This window comes from Sinohyriopsis cumingii, chromosome 9 (assembly GCF_028554795.1).
Source record: "Sinohyriopsis cumingii isolate HCF-2022 chromosome 9, ASM2855479v2, whole genome shotgun sequence".
In the NCBI taxonomy this organism is placed as follows: domain Eukaryota; kingdom Metazoa; phylum Mollusca; class Bivalvia; order Unionida; family Unionidae; genus Sinohyriopsis; species Sinohyriopsis cumingii.
In genome coordinates this window covers 67,266,085-67,287,076 of record NC_142969.1, presented here as the reverse complement: position 1 = coordinate 67,287,076, position 20,992 = coordinate 67,266,085, and the positions used below count along the sequence as shown (strand labels likewise).

Here is a 20,992-nt window from a genome sequence, read left to right as displayed (position 1 = left end):
GATGTTTCACTAAATTTTGTAACGTTTGAACCTTGACTTAAGTCTCAATACCAAATAAACAACAGGTATAAGTTGATAAAAATACTTATATTTAATCCTATGGAAAACAATTCATTGAGCATTCATCAAAAATATATCTGAACTGTTTAAATTTGTATTCAAGTAATAATGAGATGGATATAAATCAGCAAGAATAAAAAATGAAAAACTTTCATCTCGTGCTTAAGTATCCTCGAAAGAAAGCTGAGAGTTAACGTAGGTAAATTAAGAGGAGCACAGATGAACTGTAGAAGAGACTAAGGAAAAGGGACTATCTAGGCACAAATATTGGTATCTGACCATTTGTTAAAGTTGATAGAACTGTTCATATGCATTTGTACACGTTTAAGCAGTTTTTATTGCAATTCTAAGTTATCTGCTGACAAGTGCTACCTTATTATACGAAAGTTCACTATTCTTTAATTAATATAATTACTGTTACACTGTATCTATTTTTTTAAAAACAGTTATAAAATAGTATTGGATATCAGTAAATTCATTAACAATTTAATTCAATGGGAAACTAAAATGAACAGTATAAATATTCTGACAGACGTAGCTTTTATGGCTATTGGGAGATAACTGCATCTGACCATTAACATATTTGCATGAAAAATAATTGTCTAAAATGTTTTCGTATAATTAGATATTAGAATTCTCTCAATTACAACAGCTCACATAAAAGTTGTCCGGATGTGGGTCAATCCACTGGAAAAACCAGAGTTTGAAACAATTGCTCCAAGTTATTTGTCGTGTACTCCAAGTATGGCCTCGATTTCACATTTTGAATTTTACTCTGAGAAAGAATTTTTTTAAAAAGGTGTTTATTTCAACTCTCACTGATTTCTGAATCAAGGTCAGGAACTAGGTCAGCATTAGATACAAAGTTTCTATTATTATTGTTTATGAAAAACAGGTCAAACTGAACTGAATTTTTGGAATGTGTCAAATGCAGTAAATAAAGATACATTACAATAGCATGTAATGGAATGAAAAAAATAAAACTAACAAACAGTTAAATTAAATCAAATATAAATTAAATAAAATTTGCATAACAACCTGATTGTATGTGAGACGATGTTCTTTCTGCTTTCTTTATCTGTATGACACTTTCTATTGACATTATGTCCTTTCATGCGATTTATGGTAAACTTTGTTCAACTTTGTTCTAGATCAAACTGGCAGGGCAGCAATGGACAAGGGCAAATGCGGGGAAACACGTGCTTTGCTGATGGATGTGGAGATTGCCAGAAACAGGCCAGATGCAAACGTGAGAAGTGGGTGGGGGGACAAACAGTCATTTGTGTTATGCAGATGCTTCATTTCTTCATATGACTTGATCTGTCTAGATGTGAGACATAAACTTAGTTACAGTTACATCATCATTCCTGTACATGTATATACGTTTATAGTCCATCAGAAATTTAAACGACTTCTTGTCCTTGCAAAGGAAATTTAACTTGTAATTTATAATTCAGAACGATATAGCTGCATTTGAGCTATATGTTTCCTTTCTTTTCAAAAGACTTTCACATACTACATTGACACTTTGTTACATTTTTTTTAAACCTATCTTGTGGTAGTTACGCTCATTTACTATTATGTTGTTGATAGATTACATAGATTTTAGGTAACAATATGAATTGCATCATATATATATATATATATATATATATATATATATATATATATATATATATATATATATATCAGTACCAATGTTGATATTTGCCTTTCTACATAACAGTTCAGTATAGATACTGAAATTGGTAAAGACGCTATTAACAAATGTCTCCAAATAAAAATTCTCATCCCAGTTCTTAGGCTACATTTATTTTCAATACTTTTTTGTATGACTTATAACAGGGGAAATGTTGTAGTCTTTCTACACACAGACACACACACACACACACGCATATATATATAAATATATATATATACACAAAAAAAGAGAGAGACACCAAACTTTAGAATTCCCTTCACAGAATTCATATGTGGTTGTCAAAATGGCGGCAGCTGTAATGCAGTTACTGGGAAGTGTACGTGTCCAACCGGTTACTATGGAGACAAATGTGAGACGTTTGATTACTGCAGTTATTATGAAGATCGGCAAAATACGAGTGTGTGTGGCTCCGGAGGTATGTACCTTATTGACAATGTTGGTCTTGACGTAGAATTAGTTGTGCTTCTTGTTACTATTCATATTATTCTTTTTGCTACCTCTCATCGACAGCCTTTCTTATTCCCTGTTATTAAAGTTTTGCCTTCCCATTCCATGTTATTATATGTTGGTTTCTCAGTGACTAAATCTTCTATTCTTGCAAAAACAGTTGATATGGCCTCAAGCAAACAAAACGTATACTTCAGAAATAATCCCTGATTGGAAAAAGTGTCGATATTTTTTTCTCACATGGTATAATTGAAATCTAAATGTAATTATTCCATAATTGTTCCTACAGTGAAAGATATCTCATGCAATTCGCTTCTTATTTGGCTGATTGATCAAATTGAAATTTTAATTTAAAATAATGGGTTTTCCTTACTTTAAACACCTTTGAATTACTTCTTTTGAATAAGTGGGAAATGTTCATTTTTGTTCCAAGATAAAACTTGTGTAGAACTTTCTGTTGAAATGACTATCTCTTCCATTATTCTCCAATATGGCAGCCAAGTACTTCTTCCCTCAATCATTCGAAATATATTTTGAAAATCGTTTTTCATACATTTTGATATTTTCTCATGATTCTAATTTAAGCGAAGACTGTCATTGTTATTCACCATATATTAAAGGTTTTCTTTAATGTTTATCTCATGTGAATGGCATATACCTCATTATCTTCATCTAAACATTTATTCTCGTCATTATCATCTGTTATTTACTTCATCACACTTCGGAGAGCTGTTCTGCGCCTAATATTATCTTCAAGGGGTTGCATGCACTGCTTCGGTTTGCAGGCTGGAATACTACCCACACCAGCTCGATTCTGCTATTGTAATGTATCTCTGGGAAGACACTTAACGCATATTCGTGCTTATTGCCTTTCATGTGTTTTGCGATGTTAAATACAAATCAATTATCTTGAAGGTGTATGTACGGCAGTTCCTCAGAAGGCAGTGAGAACACATGGTGGAGATAATGCGGGGGACCACTGCATTTTCCCATTTGATTATGGTGGACTAACGTTTGGGAGCTGCATTGAAGACAATTCGGTAATGATAGGCAATGTAATAGTGTTTTACAACATAGATCATAGTATATTACGATGTAGAGAATGATTCATCTGATATATAACCTAGTATTTCTAAACGAAATTATATCTTTTAGTGACATGCGATGAAAATTCGACTTTCGACATTTAGAAAGCAAAACTGTGTTCAATCAAGTTTAATTTTTAACTTTTTACTCTTCCGAGTCAAATCCACGTAAATATATTACTTTAACCATTTTATGGAGATACATTGAAAAACAAGCTTCAGTCAACAGCTTGAGAAATATGATTGGCTGAGTTTTAGGCATATTTCAGTTTTAACCAATCAGGTCGCTGGATTCTAAACTTAGGTTTTACGTCAATACTTCAGTTGTTCACGTGAAATCTACTCTATAATCCATTCCTGGGATGGAAAAAAAAATCAACCTTTTGAAATAAAACTTGCAATCAGATCTCATTTACGATTATTTTCAGGTGGGCCCACCATTTGCCTGTGGTGGATATTTTCAAGAGCAGAATAGTTACATAGACCTAGGACAATGGAGCCCTGGACCTACATACACCCTGGCAGTCTGGGTCAAACCGTACAAGTCCGACGATAAGAGGAGGGTAGGTAGAACTGTAATTATTTTGTGTTCAATGAATATCACATACAACTGATGATGTATGGCATGTATTAAAAAGCAGGAAATAAACAATACCAAGATGTCGAAATGAAACACAGAGACCAAAGAATGCTCTGAGAAAAAATGACAGAAAACACTTGGACACTATGATGTTTTGATGCTTTTTATGTGTATTTCATATGCCCTGTTTTGTGGCATTAGATGCATCTATATGTTAACTATGTGCAGTTAATTTTCCAATGCCTTCCTTTCACAGACTATTATGGGTGGTGTATCGGACTGCAACGACTGGGGAATCAACCTAAATCACAACTCTTTTCGTGGATACGTGAAGATCGATTCCTCGTGCACTTCTGATCTAGATACTGGGAACATGCCGCCGGTGAGGGTGGGACAGTGGTATATGATTGCATTGGTCAACAATGGAACTCATGCTATGGCTTATGAGAATGGCGCACTGAAGAACACGATTAAGGTAATAAGAATTAATGGCCTGCATTTCGCCTAACATGGGGGTTAAAGTCTCTATACAAAGATAAGTCTAATCTTTGGAAAATTATGTTCAGGATAAAGTTGAATTGGAAAGGAAACGTGTTAAGTCAAGTGTCAAAGCTGAAGCAATAAAGATTGTGAAATTGGTCTTTCAGAACAGTAATCTTTCTTTTTCGTTGCATGAATTAGTATGGACAAGTATAAACTCAACAGTCTTCAAAGCTAAGATACTTCATGTCTTCACCATAAATTAAGATGTGTTGTAATTTGGGATTTTCTGTGTCTTTCTTAGGCAATATCAATTTTTATTTTGAGGCTTTCTAGAAAATATAGTAACACTATAGCAAAAGGGACAATATAAGTTATCTAATTCATAGTTCATTTGGATGGGAATCAAATATTAGTTATTATAAGAATAAAAAACAATTCATCAATTAAAACGATTACTTTAAATTGCATTATAGTCATCCCTACTAGCTGATGCTTAACCCAAAATATCGTATGAATCATTGGTTGTTCTAGGGTTTAACGCCAATTTTCAGCACAAGATATTCTTTACATGGTGGCCAGTATAACTGGTGGAGGAAGAACCCTAGAAAACTCAGGGAAGAACCACCGACCCACGGTAAGCTATTGGCAGGTTTTCCCACGTACCCACGCTAGCCGAGCCTTGGACTCAAACCCACGCAGACAGAGGTGAAATGGCAGTGATCCAGAAGGGTGAGCACTTTAGACCACTTGGCCACTCTGGGCCCCCATGAATCATTGGAAAGAAATGTGGATGTACCAACATCGACCACAATCTCCTATATTCCTAAAGACAGTCCATTTCACACAGTATTCTCTTTTTAAATACATTACCAAAAAGAGAGCTAAAAGTTGTCTGCTGACTTACATAGAGGTGGGGCAAAACTCTCCCTCTTTAGATGTAAGATTTGGCAGCGTAAGAATATGTCAGTTACTACTTACCCTCATTTCAAGGCGCATGCTGTCATCATGAGAGACCATTCAAAAGCTACAGTCCGTGTTGAAGATATGCCATTTCAATGTGAACCGGTCTTTGCATAACATGAAGCAAATACAACATCCGCAGGTCATGGGGTTTATTATCCATCAGGGAAACATATGAAATAAAAGAACAAAGACCCTAAATATTCAAATGTTACAATTCTCTCTAAATGCAATCGCCAACACAGGCGAGCTTGATATTGAGAAACAAAATAATCTGAAAGAAAAAACGATACAGAGTCACAAAAATACCTCAGATTACCCTCATGACCCGTTTTTACATATGACCCTCTCTATCAATCTATAAATGAGCGAAGGTACATAACTTCCAAATACTTGGTTCCACCTATGACCCTTGATTTCCTTCTGTTATGTCCGTCTTTAAAGGTACACGGCCATTCTATTTTTCTATTCATCAAGTCATCATTCGCTTTCCTGCGTTGCACCAAACTGAAGTTACGGGCTCCAGAACGTGCAGATTTTGCCCGCTGTGACAATGTTGCGCTCAGGTGACAAACGGGGAAATGAACTACATATACCCTGTCAACAACTCCACGATGCAGCACTATTTTAATTACAGAACAGTGGTAAATGCAAAAGCAAGTTTTTACTTACCATTAACTTGATTCAACTTTAGGAATCTTGTTCCATGGAAGAATTAGACATTGTCTTCTTCACTACACTTATATCGCATACAAACAGCTCTCATTTTCAAAACATGTACACTATTGGGCACACATGTCAATAATGAAATATGATTGGCTCAATTCGTCCATGCTCCTTGGTTCTCAATGGAAACACTATAGCGCATTTTGAATGGCATCCATAATGGAAACATCACCATCAGTTTGGACTTCAATTGCACATACCTTCATGTCCCTTTTCACAAGGCCTCAAGAACGTTCCTGTGATTTGCCTACACCATTGTGAACCTATTCAGGGTACTCCCAATGGAGTACAACATCGACCTCTGGGTCTTCATTCGTCTCATGAATTGAATAATGGTACATGCCCGGACCATTTCTATGATGGCAACATCAAGGTACCTGGAAGACAACCAGCAGAAACATCAGTGATTTAGATCTAACAAGACATGATGGCCCTTGTTATCAATCTGGACTTTTCGTCAACAAGGAAAAATCCGACCTAGTACCATCTCAACAATTTGTTAACCTAGGTATGACGTTCAATACAAAGTCAAGAGATGTCGCCTCCCTGAGGAATTGAAATCCAAACCATGGTAGCACATTTACTTTCAATGAGGCAGTGGACCTCATGATCCTAGGTCGCCTTCCAGTAAACGATTCTTCTGCCCAAATTTAGGCTTAAAGTTTGTCCACTGGACCATCCTTCCACCATCTGCACAGAATTGAGGCACCTTCTGCAGAACTCGGGTAACTTATATTGCATATATTTATAAGTACAGTGGCCCGAGATTAAAGTCTGTACTGATACAAGTATAGAATGCTGGGAAGCCCACTTACTACCGTCCTTTCCAGAAGCCAGCAGTGCAAGCTTTCCCCAGGAACAACATCTTCATATCGACAAATTATGGATGATGGTCATTGTTAAGTGGTGACAGGAATATTTGCATGCCAAGGTAGTTCTGATTCTGTCCAACACCTCTGCAGTGGTGACTTATCTCAAATGACCATCAGAAACCATGTCCCAAGACCTTTGCTTCATAGTGTGGTACTTTCTAAAGTTGTGTTTGTACAAGCCCACAATATCTCATGACTCCTAACGTACTAGCTGATTCTTTGTCCCAGAACAATTAACTAATGCAAACAGAATGTTCTCTTCATCCCTCATTCAGAAATGTAACCGATGGGACTGACCATTGGTGGAGCTGTTTGCAACAAGATGTCATACCAACTCCTGACCTTTATATCTCCAGTCCCAGACTCAAACCTGGGTCAGTTGATGCTCTATCGATTGATTGGGAATGGTCTGGATGCATATGTCTGCCCTGCAACACCTCTGATTTCAAAACGTGATAGAGATAGCAAGAGAATCAGTTTCAACTCAACCTTATTGCCCACTTCGATAGATGAATTCGTGGATCAATGACCTCATCAAAATATCGAAACGGGTACACTTCAGAGACTTCACTTTCCTTCATTAACTCAAACAACCACAATGGCAGTTGTCTCATTCCTACTAAGAGGAACGGAACCAGCATGGCTGGATCCTATGAAACAGGCACTCAGAAATAAGCAATTCTCACAACCAATCGGTTTGCCAAGCATGTCCTGCAATCTGAAGCATACTAAGGCAAATGGCACATTTTCACCAAGTGGTATACAAACAAACACATAATACCTCTCCAGTCATCTATACAGCAAATAGATAACTTACTCTAGTTCTTCATAGAGAGAAAGTTTGCACTGAATACAATAAAACCTTACCACTCCACGATATCGGACACCTTTCATCATCATGGAAGAGAGGATATACAACAAAACAAGGACTTATCAGACCTATTCTCCATCTCTGAAAATACGTAACCATAAACGATAGTCTTATGCCCAATGTGGAATCTATCTTGGGTATTATAATGGCTGAACAAGACATATTTGAAACACTTTCATAGGCATCTCTGGAGCATGTTTCATACAAGACCTGCTTCCTCATGGTGTTAGTGACTAAGGCAGAATTAGGGAAATACATGTGAGTCTTAATTCCTTTCTAAGAACCGGCTTGCTTCCGTGGGTAGCCAGACTTTCGTCTCATGAAACCTAACTAGTCTGAAGACATCAGTCGAAGACCACATACAAGACCAAGCTCGGGTTTTCAAGTAGTACCTTAATAGAACAGAGCCTTTGCGTCGAGGGAGATAACACCTCTTTCTACTACTGATACAGAGATAGGAGGATCTACCAAAACAGACTGACTCGTATTAAATGGGTTATTCACTCGGCACACAATCCCAGCTCAATTGTGTTTTTATTACTCATTTTGGCTCATTGTGTTTGAGCAGTTTCCACCACCATAGCATTCAGGTGGAACTTTGCCCTAAGCGACTCATTCGGTAGTGGGAAGGAGATTGGATTACAGGTTCTCTCGCTTTTATCTCTGAGATATGTCATCCCAAAGGGCTTAATTATATCTAATAGGACATATATCCGCAGCTCAGTAGGTCACCCTTCCAGATCAATCTACTGCTACTTGAGACTTCCCTATTTGAATCCGTGCCTCTAGTCGGGTTACCTAGAAGCTGTCTCGCATACCTTAGGGGACTGGAAATGGATAAGGGTGTATACCCATCTCCACCTGTTACCTATTCTCTTAAGGTAGTATGATTGCTTAACGTATGTAAAGAAAAAATCAATTTGCCTTGAAAAATATGTTTCTTTGAGAATACTTATCCAAACATAACACACATACACCCTCCCCAGCTCTCCGCAGTTACATTCATAGAGAGCATGCCTTCCACTCCAGTAGTTGCCGATGTGTTTTTAGTCTCTGCTGCAAAGTATTATATTAAAGGAGAGGTAACTCTGTCCAACCACCACATAGGTTGGCAGACAACTTTCAGCTCCCTTTAGGTAGTAGTAGTTCTCATAAGGTATTATGATTGTTTAAGTATTCTAGAAGAAACATATTTTACTTAGAAAAATTGATTTACAACTGCACTACAATTACAGTTTGCAAATAAATTTATTGAAAATCGATTTCAGCTAGTTTGTTGATGAATTCGACTACTCACATTTCAATTTGCACATTTCAGGTTCTCAATTATCACTTACCCACAACATCGGGCTTCCGTATTGGAGGAGAACTGTGTTGTCAGCAAAATAGCCTGAATGGTCTTATCAAGGTACCTGTTATCCTCTTGACACAGTTTTCAGTACAAACCATTTATTGCTAAGTAAAATGAGATAATCCAGGACGAATTAATGGATACAATTTAATTATATTTCTCAGCCTTATTTCATTTTTTTACCCTCTTAGGTCTCTTACATTTTATTTTCTGGTTGAAATATAACATGACACACACAAAAAAAGAAAATAACAAAATCAGTTATAAAATATACTTTGACATTATGCAACTATATTGACTCCAGAAAAGTTACAAAGCTCCAGAAGAAAATTCAGAATTATATCGCTGTCAAATTATGTTGAATATATGTGTGTGTGTATATATATATATATATATATATATTGCCTTGGTTTCAGCAACACGTGTATGTCTGCACTTATATTATGATTGAAATCTTTGTGTATTTTAGACAATAAAGATTTGGAATCACGCACTCGATGCTACATCCCTTAACATCAGTATGTATACACCGGGAACATCTCAGAGTACTGTAAGTCTTTCCGTTTACTTACTTTTCGCTGCCACTTAAAAAATACTCTTCGATTAGACATTATTATTACAAGAAGTATTGATAATTTAAATCTTGTTGTAGTGTTACTTGTTTAATATTGTAATAAACCTAGGATAGGCGTTATTTATACTTATGTTTTGGGAGGTGTTAAGATTTAGAAATTATTTATTTGATTATTGGGAGTCTGTTTGGAAGATATTTCTCAATAAAAGTAATTAGCCAATTTCTAGGAACAAACATCATAATGTGATGTATTGATGAGACTTTATGAATGCATGGATTCGTTTTGTAAAATGTACCATCCTTAATTTGCTAACATTTGAGATTCTCTTGTTTAGTATTTTGAGATAAGACCAATTGTACTTTGGAGGGTGTTTGTGTCGGCCTTTGTATTGCATTCTGTTATTTATAATATTCGGCTTGGAAAAGCTAAATGAGGAGTCAAGCAAATATGGAAAGAAGAAAACAAATCATGCAAGGGTGAAATTAAAACTATATGATGTGTGATCGGCAGTGATTGGAAGATATTTACTCTAATATTTGTGCTTTTAGGAACTATTCATTTGACAACAGTTGTTGTCTTATGGTCCTGTGAGATAAAAAAAAATGTGGTCTATCAAGCTACGCTCACATGGGTATGCGATGTGCTCGATATGAGACCCATTGCAGGAAGCAATATTTTGTAAATATTGCTGAGTGGAAAAAATATCCAGAATGAATCTCTAAAGCTGTGAAGGAGTCTGTATGATAAGTTGATGTACAAGATGTTTTAAAAGATCAGCAATCTTAGATCCCTTGTATATGAAATCAACTGAAAGACGTTGCCCCTAAATGGCTTTCTGTATTCACGAGTTTAAGCATTACACCCTGGAGATAAAGGAATTCAAAAGATTCAAAGCATTTTGCTAACTGTCCTGAAATACGCCTCTCAATTATTACACTCATGCATCTAAAAACAAATTAATATTTTCTCTGCAAGTTTTTTTCTAATTATGAAGAAAAGTGATCAACACTACAGATAACTGACCAACTCAAATGATTTCCTGGCAATTCAATAAACTATCTACAAAATATTTCTGGAATATGTTTTCAGACTTTGTCCACGTGATGACAGTTTTATGTATTAATTTGATGGCATAGCAAGATTTGAACATTTCTCCACTTTCAGCATCCCTATCTAGGACATATATTATAATTAATTTTAATCTTTCGTCGACTTTGCATTAAAAGTATCAGAATTAATGTGAATTTGAATGGAAAACAATCATACATATTTGCAATGGTTATGTCAATGCTATAATTTTAAAATGGCTATCGAACAAAAATGGGTAAAATGCTGTGGTTAGAGCCAACAATGTCATTTTTATATATTATTAAGATCATGAAGATAAATATTTTCATCCTTAATTGCAATAATAATTCAAATTCTCAAAATGTATATGTCTGCTATGTTGAGTAAATGTCAGTATCATTTTGATAGCAAGAGGCAATAAATAACGGCCTTGTTGGGCATTGGGAACTCGGGGAAGAAATACCACAAGCATGTGTGGGTACAAATCATAGCGAAGACGACTGGATTCTTCAAGATGGACAGATTATATCAGGTCAGTATATCAGGTTTTCACCAATTATTTTTTTTTTAAACTGTGACCATACAAGGTTTGCTAACTTCAGGTACATGACGCATCAGTTGAGAATTAAACTGAAAATTTATATGGTAGGCATTATAGTTTTGTTTCACTAAAGTTCAAAAATGTTTCAGCAAAATGAGATTTTTGCAATAACTCAACGTTTCACAATATCGAAGCTGTCTTCAGAGATGCATAAATTTGAGAGGATTAAAACATGGCACTTTTAAAAATAGTGAGAGGATTAAAACATGGCACTTTTAAAAATAGATTGATGTGTTATTTCTATATTTGGATTCTTGGTGCCACAGCGAAATGGAAAACAAACCTTCTAGCTGACCATGAAATCATAAAGAATGTCAAATGATTAGGATTTGCAAAAAAGTTTGAATTGATTAGTGACACTAGAGGCTTTTGCAACATGTCCCACCAAGTTCATGATACTCATAAACTCAGGAAATTGTGTGATAATTATAAAGTTTACCTTTGATGTATTTTTAGGTATCCATTGTGACATAAAGAGATTTTATGTTCCCAAAGGTGTGACTGTTATTATCCAGCATTATACAGGAACCAGTGGTGGTAAAGTTGAAATATATGCGCAGGTAATTTTTCCTTGTTATTTTGTGGTAATGCAAATTCATGCTATATCAAAATGATGCAAAAGTTAACAGTTGTACAATATTGATTCTGACCTCAGAATCATCTGGAATGGAAAATTCTTTTAAGTGAAAGTATTTTCAGAAAATTCTAATAGTGACCTAGGTCAAATTGAGGGTTTTATAATCTTGTTTACTTGAAAAATTAATCCTTCCTGCGATGACACCTGAAGCAGAAATCATTTGTATTATTGTGTTCAGCTTTTTATTTGGGTGGAATTATTTATTAAAATTATTATTCTCTGGAATTACAAAGTGCCCAATAATATTCTTGGACAGAAACATTAATTTGGAATTATAGTGAATTCAGACAAGGACATATTGGATTATAACATTGTGATTTATTGAAAGACTGTTAGCACATAATCACACTTCTGGCCACTGTTAGATTAGTACATTCAAGACTGGAGGCATATCAACACCTCCAGTGCGGGATCTTATTTTGAACAATACTGGAATTAATTATATCTTTATTCATTAGGACTGAAGAACTTGTTTGACTATTTGCGATTAAATTCTCAATACTGTAAGTTCTTTTTAAATTTTGACTTTGTATTCTTGGTAAATAAATTATTGGTTGAGTTTCCCAAAACTTGTTGTATTTTGCTCTTTTCTACTCATTAGCTTAAGACCATTTCTCAAAATTTATACCCGAAACTTTGTTTTTTTTTAATAATTTAATTTCACTTTGTTTGGTCATTTTTATTAGTCCCCGGTCTTTCGATTTAACCAACAAGCATTTACAGTGTCATCTAAGGTGGATAACTTTATTTTAAATCCTACGCAGGAAGGTTTAATTGTCCTTGAAAAAGGATGAATTACTACAACTTGGCAGACACTATGATCTCTCCGAGACAAAGGCTTCTTTAAAGATTCAAGAATTATAAACTACTATATATATATATATATATATATATATATATATATATATATATATATATATATATATCTGTGTTTAGTTGCATGTGTGTGTGTGTTTGTTAGGATGTATTTGGTACAGCTGATGATTATTCCTTGACTCACACAGTTTATATTTTAAGTCTTCCACTCAGCAGTCTTTTGGTAGAAAGCCTTTTCACCCTCATATGAGCACTTCCAAATCTCCAATCTTCCACAACATTTTGAATCAAATTTCTATTAAGACCATAAATCCTTATCTCTTCCTACTCACACATATTGCAAGAAGAAAGGGCACGCTATTTCTGCTACAGATTAAAAAAATTAGCCACTGAATGAAGACAGAGCTACTACAAATGATCTTATTTCTAAGACTTCAAAGTCATGTAGTGCAATACATTTGTTGGGTCAAATATGCCCCATTCTGAGGGCCCGAATGCCTGAGTGGTCCAAAGCGCTCACTGTTACGGATCACTGACATCTAACCTCTTTCTGCCTGGGCTTGAGTCTCGGACTCGGCCAGTGTGGGTACATGAGGAATCTTGCCAGGAATTTTTGTGGGTTGGTGGTTCTTCCAAGGCTTTTCACGGTTTCTTCCTCCACCACTTATATTGGCTACCTTGTAATGGCATTAAACCCCTTAACAACAACAAACCCCAATGTGGTTGTATTCTGGAGAATTAAGAACCATACATGTCCAAAGATTCTATGTCACGTATGGGTGAGTCTGGTAATCCTATCCATCTTAAAAGTGTAAGTGTTCTTACTCAGAGAGTAGAGTGTGGCTTTGTTAATGCTCCTCTATCCATGTTAAAAGTGTAAGTGTTCTTACTCAGGGAGTAGGAGTGTGACTTTGTTAATGCTCCTCTATCCATGTTAAAAGTGTAAGTGTTCTTACTCAGAGAGTAGAGTGTGGCTTTGTTAATGCTCCTCTATCCATGTTAAAAGTGTAAGTGTTCTTACTCAGGGAGTAGGAGTGTGACTTTGTTAATGCTCCTCTATCCATGCTAAAAGTGTAAGTGTTCTTACTCAGAGAGTAGAGTGTGGCTTTGTTAATGCTCCTCTATCCATGTTAAAAGTGTAAGTGTTCTTACTCAGAGAGTAGAGTGTGACTTTGTTAATGCTCCTCTATCCATGTTAAAAGTGTAAGTGTTCTTACTCAGAGAGTAGAGTGTGACTTTGTTAATGCTCCTCTATCCATGTTAAAAGTGTAAGTGTTCTTACTCAGAGAGTAGAGTGTGACTTTGTTAATGCTTCTCTATCCATGTTAAAAGTGTAAGTGTTCTTACTCAGAGAGTAGAGTGTGACTTTGTTAATGTTCCTCTATCCATGTTAAAAGTGTAAGTGTTCTTACTCAGAGAGTAGAGTGTGACTTTGTTAATGCTCCTCTATCCATGTTAAAAGTGTAAGTGTTCTTACTCAGAGAGTAGAGTGTGGCTTTGTTAATGCTCCTCTATCCATGTTAAAAGTGTAAGTGTTCTTACTCAGGGAGTAGGAGTGTGACTTTGTTAATGCTCCTCTATCCATGTTAAAAGTGTAAGTGTTCTTACTCAGGGAGTAGGAGTGTGACTTTGTTAATGCTCCTCCCCATTGTGTCAATTTGTTATCAGTGGGTTTCAGGACCCGTGTAAGCAAGAGGGGAATTTTCTTCTTTCTTCGATCGAAGACATAAGCATGTGTAGTGCATTGACCTTTACATTACAGGCTGAGCATGGAATTACGTCCGACCTATGGAGGCTGCAGACAAGATATAAATTAAATATAAGAAGCAAATCAATAACAACTATCCAAAAAGTAAATATCTCATTGTTTTAATGTTATCAACATTGTTCTAGTATGAATAAATAAATGTGCCAGAATGTCTTTTATCTTCATTAGGAGATTCAAATAGATGGCTACATTGACGGTGTAGGAGCCGGCTACAGGGGCGGAGGGAGTCCGGATGGATCTGGAGCAGACGGAATCCAGGGAGAAACTTACAATGGTACATAAAAAACTTTTAACATGCACATTCTTCTGTTCTTATTGGTACATGATTTAAACAAAGTGATGTTCAGAATTTCATATTGTTCACATCTGATTAAATGTCGCGTGGAGTATAATGTAAATAAAATAAAATGTGAATTAATCCTGAAACTGGATAGATAATCATCCATTCTTAAGCAAAGGCCCAACACCCATTGGCATTGGAGAAAATGATTTTTTTTGTTGGTCTTTTTCGCTCATTTGTCTTGTTTATGTCATCACTTTTTTTATGGAAATATGTATCAATGTATTAGCATAATTACGCTAAGGTACAATAGGTGTAACATTTATTTAAAAACTGGTTTGAGCCTTTTTGCTCACTATGTTCAGAATGCACACATTACTTGAAAAGGCTGCAAACAAATCTGTCTGAGTTGACATGGTCTATGTCTTCATGTTTGATTACCTCTACAAGCAGTACACATCTTTCCATTGGGAACATTCATCATTAGTTGATATTTTCATTTATTATATTTTAGGAGCTGGATCTGCAACTAATCATGAAAACCAGGGAGGAGGAGGAGGAGGTGTTGGTAGCAAGATCGATCTTAACATGCCCGCACAAGCTGGAGGTGGAGGAGGTTATGGGACAATAGGGTAAGCATCTTATGTATACTTTGGATTTAGACTTATTTTTTAAAAAAATGTTGAGCTCTGTTTCATTTAGCTGGCCTGCAGTAATCTTCTACAGGTACCCTTGAGTAAAAGGAAGTGGCGGTATGCTTTAGCCACTTTTCTGCAAAAGCTGGAAGATGGAGGACAGTTTGATTTCAAATTGGATTCATTGGATGTGCTAATCAAGTCTGACAGGGTTTGTGTTGTCTTAGACAGCAATGGTTGAAATTCATGAATAATTCTTCAACAGTCGTCAATCAAGATCAGTTGTTTTGCACCATTGTTTATTTCACAAAGGCTTAGACCATCTTGGATGTTTGTGCAGTACTTAGCCACACCCAAACAAAAATTAGATTAGTTTTCTTTCATTCTCTCTTGCAAGTTTTATTGTTGGAAATTTCTGGGAAACAATCTTCAGCATGTTAGTTATATTAATTGCGGATAACTCCTTGTTTGACTAATGTAAGTCAAGGTGTTTTATAACAACGTGATTAAGCAATGTTTTTGAAGTAACTGGTAATAATTATGTAATAAACTGGAAAGAAAAAATCCGGAATGCCGTGGTAGCAATCTCTCATCTTGAAATTTTTTTTTATTTTGCATTAGAACCAGATTAAATTTTGTGTATAACATTGTTACGACTCTTTGGTCTTAAACTAAGTAACAGAAAAAACCAACAAGTTTTGTAAAATTCAATAAGTAGTTTAGTGAAATTTAAAAAAAAAAACTTTCAGTCTTCTGCATTAAATCCGAAATAAGCCTGAAAGGTCTATCACAAGTCCAAATAAATGAATTTCCAATAGAATTAAATTTCCAATTAAATTCCAACAATGAAAGTGTTGAAATGTTGGTAGACTGTAATGTACTAATATGATAATGAAGATGTGCTAACAGTCTTTTGCTGTATTACATTAATATAATCCAAAAACATCCTTGTCTGAATTCACTATAATTCCAAATTAATGTTTCTGTTCAAGAATCTTATTGATGAGCACTTTGTAATCCCAGCGAATAATATTTGAATAGATAAATGAAAAAATGCTTAATATTTAGATCAACAATTTTAACTATCTTTTATGTTGCTTACAAAATAAATGTCACTGATTAGGTACATTATGCACTTGATTTTGGACAAGGTGAACTAAACACAGTGAAGCCCTGTTTATACCAACACAAATAAAAAAATATTCCTCATGTCAGAAAATATCTACATTGACCAAGTAAAATTGTTTTCAAAAGAATTAAAACTTTTATGGCTTATTTCAAATTATGATGATGACTGCTCCAGTGGCCTAGTGGTTAGAGCATCCGCCTCGGATATGGGAGGTCGTGGGTTCAATCCCCGGCTGAGTCATACCAGAGACTTACAAAAATGGTACTAACAGCTGCCTCATTTGGCGTTCAGCATTAAGAGGTTAGTGTTAGGACTGGTCGGCCTGGTGTCAGGATAATGTGACTGGGTGGGACATCATGCTACATGTCTGCGGCATGATGCCCCAGTGCGAGACATCACTATAAACTGGCACATTGTAGACATCATAGCGATTTGACTGAAATTTTTTAAAGCTACTTTAAAAATCAAAATCACATCGCATCAAAAATTATGATGCTTGCTGAATGTTCAATTAAAGCAACACTTAAACAAACCTTTGATGACAAGTAGTTAATAAGAAAAATATTCAAAAATCTCAATTTAATCCCCTCCTCAGTTTCTTTATACATTGCATAACAACTAGGATTTGTAAATTTTGTTTTTAATATTAGCTGCACATCTGTGAATGATTAGTATAATCAGTTATATACATTCGTGAAAGACAGGAGAATTCCCACGCTGGAGTCAGAATTTTGCATCAGACGGGGGCTGTGCCAAGTATCTGATGCATAGGTAACTATCAGTGGGTTGAAATTTCCTATTATACATGTGAGGATAATGATGAATTCTTCTCTCACATTTTTTAATGGAAATGAGGGCCCAAGTAAACCAGACAGTTTTTTTTAATACTGCTGTAACTTTCAAACGGCAAAAAGCATTGCCTGAAAAAAGAGTGAATTATTCAGTGTAAACTTTAAATGATATTGAACACATTTTAAACTTTCAGGGAATAAAGGTTGAAAAAGTTGCAATAATGCATCCAAACTGTGTACTGCAAATAGCTTGTAGCATAATACAAATTTGAACAGGTCAAAAACCAAAGTTTCGATTTATCCATAATATAAATCGAGACAGACAAAAACAATGCAAAAGTTCCCGATTCAGTCTAGAATTGATTTCCTCTTGAAATGTAGCATGAATATGAACTTTAAAAGCAAAAAAAAAAAACATTTTACAACAATGGGTTTATTGAAATGGTCCAAAGAAGCCGTAAGATAGCTAGGTCATTCCGTGCAAAATGGTCTGTTTATGGAATACCTAACATCAGCCACTGCTCATTTCAGTGTTTAAATGTGTTATAATCAGTATTTATCTTGATTATTATGAAATAATGTTTAAGTGATTACTGAAACTGGAAAACTTTTATGCTGACAGTAAGCAGTCAAAATATTTCACAAGTGAAGATAAAGGTCACATGTGAGGCAGGACAGGGGTATCATACACTAGTGTTCATATTGGAAAACAGCATCATACACACAAAGGAATGTGAGAAAATATGGTCATAATATATTTAATTCCTTGATAAGAATCTTGTTTCATGCATGAGGAAATGTTTAGGATTTCCTAAAATTTTAATAATTCCTCAACTCCTTTGTTTATTTATATTACTAGCACTACCTATGGAAAAGAAAGGATCTTGTTAGTGTTCTGAATGCTTAAAATGGTATAAATCGAAGTTTCTTCAATAGCAATGTTTTTTTAAAGTAAATTTGTCATTTTAAGCCTGTTAGGATGTTTGTGAGTATCGATAATACCAGTGACAAATCTGAAAAGATTTGGATAGTTTCTTAGTAACATTCTCTGTATCTCTTTTTTCCTCTAGAACTGAGGTAGATTAAGCCAGCAACTTATTGATGATAATGGCTTTTCTAAATACGATATTCTTATAATGTTACGAGATCCCGTACAAAAGATCTTGGGTAACGGATTTGACCCAATTGGAATTATTTTCTTTCCTTTTTCAGATAATAGGCTTATAGAAACCAAGATGTTAATATCATGTCAGTGTTTTCTGAAAATGAAGAAACAAATTATTAATAGCCATTAATACTAATGTCATTTATTAGAAAATATATCACCATAACCTTGATACCAAATGTTTAAGATCTCTTGGCGTGAAGACATATGGAGACAGATCGGGCCTAGGATCTGGGGGCCGTGTTTATGGGGACCAAACACTTAGTGTCCTGTATATGGGATCCGGTGGTGGCAGCGGTGGGAATGCTAAAGATCTCAGCTCAAACCCAAAAGGTACATCAATAATAATAATAATAATAATGGCGATAGAGCGTTTCAAATGGCTAATGATTTAATATTGAATTTATGAAACGATCTGACTATATGCAAGCATTAAATTTAATATTAAATCATTATTATCCATTTATGACTGTTCATCAAATAGTTTTTATTTTAATGGAAAGAGATTGGATAAAAAGAACATATGAATATTTCAGCAATTGTTCAATCCTGGTTCAGATGCTGCATTTTTATATTTGCATGTGAAAAATAGTCCCAGACGCGAGTTCAAGGAATATTACACAATTCGGTAACTAGCAACATTTAGAAGTTGATTTTATTTTTACAAATTATAATTCAAAGAGAATATGCCCTTCCAATCTATGGTATATTTGATACGCACAACATTTTTTAAAACTGGTTCTCCATTTGGAATTCCTGTGTAATGTCACTTCGTTTGCTCGCTTTGAGTAGTTGATGACCCATTTACATTGGTTGGATGAGACTGTTTTAATGCATCCACCTAAAGAACGTTAGTTCCACTAATGTACTATTCCAATGCTAGGATACTTTTGGGAAGGGATGATTATGGGATGCAGAAACTTCTCTGACTGTAGACTCTAAGGGTGTTGTTGTGTTTAATAGTGATTCAAGATTTAATGCTTTTTAACTGGATATCAGCATTATTTGAATTGGAAGAATGATGTGAGTGTATACGTTTAGGCTAGTTGGGAGACCAATATTTGTTGACATTCTTTTCAAAATAGAGATGAGTTTATTTACTCCTGTAAGCTGACACGTACATCACGCTTGGTCTGGAGAAGGGTGCAGTGAACTTGTGTTCTAATTTGACATTTCAACCCCCGATCCCTCTATCCATTGACCATTACTCTTAAATTTAATTTGTAAACCAGCTTTTGTGGGATAAATCAGCTTTGTTTCGAGAAACAATATTTTCTTCCCAATGCCTCTAAGAGAGTTAATTGGAAAGATGGCCACACAATTGCTGTTTGTAATAACGAAAAGAGAAAAATAATTACAGATGGTTGGTCAAAGAAGTTTACCACGGTCACAGCCATCCAGTTAGTACCGTATATACTTGCATATAAGCCCATTCCCATATAAGCCGACCCCCAAACTGAACAGGTATAAACACTAAAAAGTGCATGACCCATGTATAAGCCAACCCACAACTCCAAGACATCTCAAGATGCACAAGGTAAGTTCTAAATGCATTTATTTAGGCAAACATATTCTTTTTAAACATGTAAGTTATGCTGGTTATGTGCCTTGTACAATTAAACGTGCATACCTTTTCATAAATATTACCTCGATTTGTAGGATCGCTTATATCATTGAAAATGAGTAACTCATGAGCATGTGATTCCATGTAAATGAAGCAGCTGTTAAGGACTAGCTAAAATGTCATCCGGAAGAATGCGATTTGATTGAAACAATAAAGCAAAATCTGCATCTAATATGTTTTTGAATAAATGAGGATTTAAGTGACACTGTGCACGCTTTGTACTGACTAAGTACTGTACATTATAGTTCAGCCTGGTCTCCCAGGTAAACTCAACCAGCCTGCGAATTATGACGTCTGTATTTACCTTTATTTAATTTCGTGTTGAAGAAATCAGAAATATGCACATGCAAAATAATAACAAGATCAATCTTTACTTTATAACAGTTTAATAATTATCGGGTCACCGAACGTTATTTCTTTATCTATGTCTATTCTTTATCTATGTCTATGTCTTAGGACATGGAAACAATTATTTTTTCATGTCCTAAGATTTACAGCCATTACAATAGTCAACAAAAAGACCTAAAATCTGCCAGGTTTAGACATTGGCCCGCTGATAAGCCGACCCCCCTACATCCAGGCCTTTATTTTATCCTCAATTATTTGGCTTATACGCGTGTATATACGGTAATGACACTTCTGTGCTAGAATGTCATAAGCTTTTCCTGAGAGAATCAGATTTACTTAAAGTAATATGTTAACATGTTGACCTAACACAAAAATATTGAACTGCACACGCTGTATGATGAAGGTAATACTGGCAATA

General features: G+C 35.2%; 1 protein-coding gene across 1 annotated transcript in view; it reads left to right on the top strand.

Annotated features, from left to right (window-relative positions):
* The window catches only part of LOC149791954 (uncharacterized), a 144,725-nt gene that overhangs the window by 61,484 nt on the left and 62,249 nt on the right, over nucleotides 1-20,992 (top strand). The window contains exons 11-22 of the mRNA XM_089970469.1: nucleotides 1,212-1,309; nucleotides 2,025-2,177; nucleotides 3,125-3,249; nucleotides 3,723-3,857; nucleotides 4,131-4,349; nucleotides 9,105-9,194; nucleotides 9,607-9,687; nucleotides 11,189-11,312; nucleotides 11,838-11,941; nucleotides 14,771-14,876; nucleotides 15,397-15,514; nucleotides 18,790-18,935. Coding sequence (XP_089826595.1) covers nucleotides 1,212-1,309; nucleotides 2,025-2,177; nucleotides 3,125-3,249; nucleotides 3,723-3,857; nucleotides 4,131-4,349; nucleotides 9,105-9,194; nucleotides 9,607-9,687; nucleotides 11,189-11,312; nucleotides 11,838-11,941; nucleotides 14,771-14,876; nucleotides 15,397-15,514; nucleotides 18,790-18,935 — 1,499 coding nt within the window. The remainder of the gene's footprint in view (nucleotides 1-1,211; nucleotides 1,310-2,024; nucleotides 2,178-3,124; nucleotides 3,250-3,722; nucleotides 3,858-4,130; nucleotides 4,350-9,104; nucleotides 9,195-9,606; nucleotides 9,688-11,188; nucleotides 11,313-11,837; nucleotides 11,942-14,770; nucleotides 14,877-15,396; nucleotides 15,515-18,789; nucleotides 18,936-20,992) is intronic.